Source organism: Vipera ursinii (assembly GCF_947247035.1).
Source record: "Vipera ursinii genome assembly, chromosome: 17".
NCBI classification, from domain to species: Eukaryota; Metazoa; Chordata; class Lepidosauria; order Squamata; family Viperidae; genus Vipera; species Vipera ursinii.
Genome location: NC_139530.1, coordinates 5,583,598 through 5,592,452, shown reverse-complemented (window position 1 = coordinate 5,592,452; position 8,855 = coordinate 5,583,598). Strand labels below are relative to the sequence as shown.

Below are 8,855 nucleotides of genomic sequence, written 5' to 3'. Positions count from 1 at the left end.
TACAGTTTTACTTTGAGGTTACTACAGAGTTACTAGGAGTAGGAGCGGCACTTGGAAATTGGCTCTGTACACCCAGGCTCCACTCCATGTTACGATTAAAATTAAGGGTTAGGGTTATGTCTTGGTAGTGCTTACGATGATGTCACCCAGTTGGGTAATGAAATGTCTGCAAGAAAATAGCCAAGCTCAGAGCATCACTGACCACCACCTCCTCCTCCTCCTCCTCTCCCTCCTCCTCCTTCTCTCCCTCCCCTTCCTCTTCTTCTCCTCTTCTTCTCTCCCTTCACCTCCCCCCTCCTCTCCTCTTCTTCTTCTTATCCTCCTCCTCCTCCTCTCTGCAAACCTCTTCCCTTCTAGCCCTGATGATACCAAGTTGGGTAATAAAATGTTTGCAAAAAAATAAATAAATCCAAGCTCAGAGAGCACCAAGGACCCCACAGTTCTCCTCCTCCTCCTCCTCCTCCTCCTCTCCACAAACCCTTCTCTCTCCTAGCACTGATGACGTTACCTAGTTGGGTCACGAAACGTCTGCCAGAAAACCACCCAGCTCAGAGAGCACCAAGGACCCCACACTCCTCCTCTTCCTCCTCCTCCTCCTCCTCCTCTCCACAAACCCTTCTCTCTCCTAGCACTGATGACGTTACCTAGTTGGGTCATGAAACGTCTGCCAGAAAACCACCCAGCTCAGAGAGCACCAAGGACCCCACACTCCTCCTCTTCCTCCTCCTCCTCCTCCTCCTCCTCCTCTCCACAAACCCTTCTCTCTCCTAGCACTGATGACGTTACCTAGTTGGGTCACGAAACGTCTGCCAGAAAACCACCCAGCTCAGAGAGCACCAAGGACCCCACACTCCTCCTCTTCCTCCTCCTCCTCCTCCTCCTCTCCACAAACCCTTCTCTCTCTTAGCACTGATGACGTTACCTAGTTGGGTCATGAAACGTCTGCCAGAAAACCACCCAGCTCAGAGAGCACCAAGGACCCCACACTCCTCCTCTTCCTCCTCCTCCTCCTCCTCCTCCTCTCCACAAACCCTTCTCTCTCCTAGCACTGATGACGTTACCTAGTTGGGTCACGAAACGTCTGCCAGAAAACCACCCAGCTCAGAGAGCACCAAGGACCCCTCTTTTCAACCCTGAGCTACACATATTCTCCTTTATTGATACGTATGTTTCCATGCGGAGCTGTGAACACACACACACACACACACACACACACACACACACACGCACACACACCTGCGCAGAGACCAAAGGACGTAGGACAACTCTGTAAAAAACCCAAGAAACCCCACCGCCGTTTATCTGAGGCCGAGTAAAATGTGAATTAATTCATCACCGATTTTGCCCTTGATGCCAACTATCCAAGTCCACCCAGCTTCTAGTCTCGAGGCCCAGAAAGTCTAAACGCAGTCTTGAAATTAAGATGGCTATAAGAAGGGGCCGTACTTTGGGGTGAACCCTAAAAAGACACACACACACACACACCCGCCAATCACGGCGGTCATCTAGCTGTTCCCCGTCTCCCGCAGTGGGCAAACGTGGGAACCGCTGCTTGAAGGCTGGCTTAGCCGCCGTTCGGCATCTCGGCTGGCTCGAAGTCTATAAACCTCTCTAAAAACACCCAGATCCGGCAAGGAGAAAGCATCCCTTTGCAATGGAGCTTCCGGATGAGTAATTGTTGACACTCGGAGGCAAATAAATGCGCGCCGAAGACGGTACAGCGTATTAATGATCGTGGCAGGTTATGTGTCTTAATTATCCAATTTCGCTCACTGGATGGTAATGGAGGGAGGGAGGGCAGAGAAGGGGGCCGGAAAAATAAGGAGGGAAGGGGAAAAAAAAAAAGCAGATTAACATAGAGGAGGCAGAATTTTTAAGAGGGGTTTTATTTTTGTTTGGTGTGTCTTTTCTTTTTCATGGCGGTTTATTTGCACAGTCCAGTAAATGAGAAATGACCCATACATTATTTAGCAGCATTAAGACTAGACAATTTGTCGTGCCTTGACATCGGAGCTGTTAGGCCGCCTCGTGCTATGACGTCACGCAAGGCTCGTTTACTGGCAGTCCCCCGGCTTAACGACCACGATCGGCAGGAAAAAAAAACCTTCCACCGTTAAGTAACGCGGCTGTTTGTTTTTTTTTTAGTTTTTTTTTGCCCACGGTCGTTAAGCAAATCGCACGGTCGTTAAGCAAATCCGCCGGCTTCGCTTGCTGGAAGCTGTTCTGGGAAGACGGCGAATGGCGCGATCCTGCAAGCGTCGTAAATTGAGCCCTGGTGGCGCAGTGGGTAGAATGCAGCGTCGCAGGCTGACTCTGCCCACAGCCAGGAGTTCGAGTCTCACCGGCTCAAGGTTGACTCAGCCGTCCATCCTTCCGAGGTCGGTAAAATGAGGACCCAGATAGTTGGGGGCCATAGGCCGACTCTGTAAACCGCTTAGAGAGGGCTTTAAAGATCTGTGAAGCGGCATATAAGTCTAAGGGCTATTGCTATTCCTAAATACAGGCCAAGTGCCCAAAATTTGATCACGGGATGCTACGACCGTCTTAAGTGTGAGGACCAGTTACAAGTCTCAAGGAGAGAAGCAACTTAGAACTAAGGAGAAATTTCCTGACAGTGAGAACAATTAATCAGTGGAACAACCTGCCTCCAGAGGTGGTGAATGCTCCAACGCTCGAAGTTTTTAAGAAGAGACCGGACAGCTATGTGTCTGAAATGGTGTAGGGTTTCCTGCCTGAGCAGGGGGTTGGACTAGATGACCTCCAAGGTCCCTTCCAACTCCGCTATTCTACTCTATTCTGTTCTGTTCCATCCTATCCTGTCCTACTCTATTCCATTCCTCTTCGTTCTGTTCTGTCCTATTGAGTCCTTCTTTCCCATGCCATTTCAACGGTCACTAAACAGATGGTCGTTAAGTTGAGGACTACCAGGACCATCATCCCACCTAAGAGAGAAACTACCAAAGACTGGTGATGGAAGTGAGGGGTTCATGGGTCCAGGATGAGAGGATTGACAAAATGGTAGGAAGGAGGGGAGGAAAAAAAAGTTCATCAGCAACGAATCATTAAGATCTTGACCAGCCTAGAACACTATAAAAAGGAGATTAAACAAGTTTATGGAAGAAAAAGAGGGTTGTGGTTTGGGATGGAGCCTCCAAAACTAGAGGCACTCTACCTCCAATTAACAGCCGCTGGAGATACGTATCACATGGGGAAATATTAGTGTGATTGGGCCTGGATGATGGGCTTCCTAGAGGCCCTTCACGGGCAGATCACGGGTTGTACAAGCTGTCTGCTCTGATCTAGACTGATCCTGATTCCTCTTCCCCCATCCCAAAGCAATGGGTCGCTCACTAAGGTCTCAAGACGAATCCCGACTGGAGATCACTGAAGGACTTGATCTTAAATCCACAGGCCAGCAGGAGGTGAGGTGGTATGGGGGACCACCATCCTATTTTGAGGGAACTGGCTTAAATTTGCACTCGCTTCTGAATGCTGAGACCTCAAAGTCTATGGTTAATTTGCAGGCAAGGATTAAGTTGGTCTAGAAGACCTCCAGCGTCCCTTCCAACCCAGTTAGTCTGTTGGGTGTCTTGGTAGGAAGAGACAGTCCTAATTTCCTTGATGGGCAGGGAAGCAAAGGAGAAGACCAACGTCCTCGGTGAAGCTACAAGGAGTTACGTTTGCCGGGTCGTTCCAAAAGCAGCTTGTACCGGCCACTCAAACCCTTGTTTGAGATGCTTTGTCCCCCTTGGGCAACACGAGAGTAACTGGGATAAGGGCTCCCATTGGGGAAGGGAAATTTCTCAGCTCTTTGCTTCCAAACCGCGGCGACACCAAGTCCGCTAGGAAACGGAGGTTGAACTGCCGGTTCACGCAGTAGACGAGATTTCCGACGACGGCACACTGGAAGCCAGATGGGAAGGACATCGGGTGGGTGGCACACTCATACCACAGCTTGGCCTTGGCACTGCAGCGATAGACTCCAATGCCCATCCTCTGGTTGAGGTCAAAGCGGTAGATGAAGCCGTTGACGCTCACCATCTCAGTTGTCCTCTCATGACTTCCTCCGGTCAGGCTGACTTTCCAGGTGTCCGTCCGTCTGACGTACCTCAGCAGCATGTATCTCAAAGTGCCTCCTGTGACACAGATCTCCCCGTCGCAGACGGTGGCGGTGTGGGCCACCGCAAAGGTGTTGTTGGGCAGAGGGGCCGCAAACGTCCAACGATCCAGGCGCGGGTCGTACCGTTCCACTGTGTAGAGGCATTCTCCGCCAATGGCGTAGAGGCAACCATCCAGGGCCACCAGCTTACAGTGGGGTCTGGCTTGGTTGAGGGGACAGATCTCCTGCCAGATGTGTGTCAAAGGGTTGTAGCAGAAGACGCGGTTGGATGGTTTCTGATACCTTCCAAACCCTTCACAACCAGCCACAACGAAGAGGTAGTTGAACATGCTGCAGATGGCACAACCCTTGGAGATGGCTTCAACGGGGATGTGGGTTAACGGGTGCCAAGCATCTTTCTGGTCATCGTAGTAAGAAAGTCCACTTCTGTGGCATCCAACATCTGCCACCGTCATGTATTTTTTGCCTCGCATCCTCTTCTCCAGGATCAAGTCCCTCTCCGCAGCGTTGAGCTGGCGGTAGATGGCCTGGGTCTTCAGCACTTGGAGATAGTTGTCACTCATGACCTTGTAGACCGCCTCTTGCAGATCCTTAAGTCTCTGCTTCTTGGCCATACACAAGACCTGGTAGCAGTTCCCCAGATCTAAGTGTACATCCAGAGAGGAGTCTGAACTCAGTGGGACCTGGAAAAATTTAGCACCATCCACAAGCTCCACCGATGGCTCTTCTCTTCCACTGCTCAGGAGCTTTTGCATGGATCTCATCAGAGATGAGCTAGAGTCCAAGTGAAGAAGAGCTGGAGGTGAGGTATGGCCACTTGAGGGCCCAATTCCTGGAGAACCAAAGTCTTCCATCGGCACCTGTAACTCTGGATTATCTACTATTTTTTTGAAGCTTTCTTTCCGGCTGAGGCTAGGTCTGCCCAACAGAGGTTTCGAGGAGATGGCTTCTTCCACAGCAGCTGTCTCTCTTTGGTCCTTCCATTGGGTGTCCTTTGCAGGACTAAGGAGAACATTAGACGATATCTCCGGAAGCTTCTCCAAAACAAGCTTGTTGGCTTCATCTTTGGTCACCGATGAGCAGACAGGTTCCTCAGCCCAACATTTCTTGGATACATTAAGTATGTTGATAGTAGAGAGGTTATAGGATCGTTGGAGATCCAGGTTGGGACCAAAGGTGGTTTTATTCACAATGGATTGAGAAGTAGACTCAATGTAGTAGTTGTAGACTTTGCTTCTCAATTGAGTGTCTTCAGTTTTCCCAGAACTTTGCTTCTCTTTGATGAAGTTCTCCTCCACCTCAACTTGGGCCACAGAGGAGAAGGCATAGGCCAAACGAGATTGCATGTGGCTGTGGCTGATGGCCAAGCCCATATCACTGGTGGCATAGAAGGACTGGATCTTCTCTGGGCCAAACCTCCTCTCCACAACTTGTTTCTTGGTCTCTTTTCCCAATGGTTGACCTTCTCCTCTTTCCAAACTGATGTCACTCCCAGCTGTGGGATGGACATCCTTCTCTACCGGCTTGGCACAGCTAGATTCAGCTTTGACAGGATCAACATCCCATCCAGACCCCATTGAGTTGCAGAGTTCCCTCTCTCGGTTGAGTAGACCTACAGCTCTGGAGTGACCTCCTAAATTGTCCAAATCAGCCCCGGCTTTGCTACTAGTGCAGTTCTGGATGGTGTCCCCAGGCTTGTCTTCGGATCTCCACCCTTGTTCCACCCCGGATTCTGTACGGCTCGCTTCCCCTGCCTCTTGTTTCTTTCCTGCCTCAGTATCTCTCGTGTCAGGCAGCTCTCTGCCTGCAGGGATCTGAGCCTGCCCACACGCTTCCGTTATTCCACATCTACCCACCTGCATCAGCTGATTGGTCCCTGGGTGGCATGGCTCCGTCTCCTTTCTCCGCTCTCCTCTGTGCCTCAGTGCCACTTGCTTGTTTTCCTCCTGGCTGCCAACCTGCCTTTCTCTTTGCTCTGCCCCGGTGACATTGGCATCCGCCGCCCGGGCTGGGATGGTGCCCAGAGGCACTCGAGACTTGAAATACCGGTAGGCCAACATCAGCAAGAGCAAGGCCGTGGCGGAGAGGGCCAGCCGGCCAGCCAGAGGCATCTCCCACGGCTGAACCCCGCTTCCTTCGGCACGGTGGGGCATTTTCCCATATCACGGAGGCACTTAGGAATGCGTTGAATAATCTCCAAGGAACAACTTCGAGTGGATCAGGGCTGTCTCTCTCCCTTCTCTGCAAAGTGACTTTCACCTGTCGGCTGACCGGTGCAAAGAGATTGTCAACCTGCTCTCTCGCTGTGCCAGGTGTCTGTTTACTATAGGTTTGCATATCTGAGGAAGGTGGGCCGGGCTGGAGGCAGGTAAGACAAACCGGAAGGCGAAAGAGAAGCGGAAAGCTCTCCGACAGAGTAACAGCGATCGGAAGCTTTCCTAAAACAAGGGAAGGCTGTTGTTTCTATTTGGAACTTGGCATAGGTTTATAAAGCTTCTTAATCCGTTTTTCATCCGAGGTCAGTCCTATCGTATGAAATTCCGTCTGTTCTTTCTAAAAACCCAGATGTTTCAAACCTCTTTTTTCATACCTCATTCGCATTTGCAGCTAGGGCCAACCGTGACGGGTCCGCACCCTTGTTCTTCTCATTCTTGTCTATGTTTTAATCCCCCCCCCGTTGTTCAAAAGGTCTTTGTAAGTCGCAGTTTTCTCAACACTTTATTAAGTTTGGGTGAACAAACGCTTCCGTCGTTGAGAGCCACCCAGGTATTTTCCTACAGATTTTCGCTTTTATTTCACCGGAAGGCGAAAGAGAGAAAGAGAAGCGGAAAGCGCGATACAATAAAAATTATCTTAAGCTTTTGTAAACTGGAAAGGGGTTTGTTTGTTTTTTTGAAGACGAGGAGGTAATAAATAGGTTTAAAAACAAACGATCTGAAAGCCATTAATTCCCCTGACCGATTTCTCTTACAGATCCTGCTGTAAAACAACAGGCTCCTATCCACGCAGGTAGTCCTCAACGTACGACCCCCCAATGGAACCCCAAAATTTCTCTTGCTAAGCGAGACCGTCGTTAAGTGATTGCCCCCCCTCCCCCATTTTGCGATCTTTCTTGCCACAGTTGTTAAGCGCAGTTGTTCAGTTAGTAACACGGTTGTAAAGTGAATTCGGCTTCCCCACTGACTTGGCTGATCGGAAGGTTTGCCAAAGGGGAATCACGTGATCCCGGCACAACTGCGACCATCCTAAATACGAATCAGTTGCCGAGCCTCTGAATTTTGATGACTTAACTACGGGGAACGCTGCAACGCTCTTTAAGGGTGGAAAAAAATGCCCTCGGTGCTGTCGTAACTTCAAACGGTTACAAAATGAACTTTTGTTAAGTCGAGGGCTATTCGCTGTGTTTTCTCAGATTTAAGGGATCCCCCCACGCTTAGCCGGACTCCCCGCACGGAGCGCCAGATCTGATGAGTTGCTAAAGAAGAATTTAAAGACGGTGCCCGAAAGATTCTCCACAAACGATTCCTTATTTTAGCTTGTGTGTGGAATTCAGCCTGGCTTGTGTGTTTTTCAGCACAACTCTACCGCCTTCATCCCCACAACGAGACAATGAAAAGGCAGCTAGAAATATATAAAAGGTAAAGGTAAAGGTTCCCCCGCACATGCGTGCTAGTCGTTTCCAACTCTAGGGTCCGGTGCTCATCTCCGTTTCAAAGCCGAAGAGCCAGCGCTTGTCCGAGGACGTCTCCGTGGTCATGTGGCCGGCATGACTAGACGCCAAAGGCGCATGGAACGCTGTTCCCTTCCCACCGGAGCGGTCCCTATTTTTCTACTTGCATTTTTACGTGCTTTCAAACTGCTAGGTTGGCAGAAGCTGGGACGCGTAACAGGCGCTCACTCTGCTACACAGCACTCGGGATTCAACCCGCCAAACTGCCAACCTTCTGATCGACAAGCTCAGCGTCCTAACCCACTGAGCCACCGCGTCCCTAGAAATATATAAACAGGCCCCCAATTTTTTTTGGGGGAGGGGGTTTCTTCTGCCTTGCGGCCAGAATGTATCCGACAACAGAAAACGCAGTTCCAGGTTTTTATAAGGCACCTTTTTAAAACTTCTGTTCCTTTTTCTCCGGCCAACTTGTTACTCTTTTTTTTTTAGCAATGTCCAAAACAGCACCGTGGAAAAACACAAGACTCGTGACACATTTCTGCCCGGGGCTGTGTTTGCACAGCCGGATCTGAGCTAGCAGACGGGTTTACATAGCGCACGGAGTTTGGTTCGTTTTCATCTTGGTTAGTTGTGATTCCGGGTGGGATAACCTGCCCCCCCTCCCCCCCAAAGTTTGTGGTTCCACGCCTTTTGCAAAATCAGGTGGAAATCAGGCTAAGCTTGTGTTGGTATCCCAGTCTGTGTCCGCCCGTCGCTGTGGTTGGAAACGATCGTGGTTTGTGACGTGTTTGTCTTCAGTTCACGCTTCCGATTATGAATTCCATCTTAGAAGCTTTGGAAAGGTTAAATGTTCTAGGCTCCTGTTTGTGCGCACTGGCAAACGTTATGAAGCGGTCTAAAAAAAAAAGATTTTCGTGTAAATACTGCTCAGTCTGTAAGGCCAGAGCGGTTTCAAACATGTCGTTTCCCCTCAAGCGTGAAATAATTACAGATGTAGACGGTGCAATTAACTTTTGTACATTAGGCCGAAGCGGGCCTTAACGGATGCCTCCCGTGGCTGAGAAA

At 50.0% G+C, this 8,855-nt stretch overlaps 1 protein-coding gene across 1 annotated transcript; it reads right to left on the bottom strand.

Moving 5' to 3' along the window:
* Positions 1 to 1,845: 1,845 nt before the first annotated feature.
* On the bottom strand, positions 1,846 to 6,626 carry KLHDC7A (kelch domain containing 7A). The gene has a single exon (XM_083375562.1). It carries the CDS (start codon positions 6,271 to 6,273, stop codon positions 3,718 to 3,720), a length of 2,556 nt encoding a protein of 851 aa, XP_083231688.1. The 5' UTR covers positions 6,274 to 6,626; the 3' UTR covers positions 1,846 to 3,717.
* Positions 6,627 to 8,855: the final 2,229 nt, after the last annotated feature.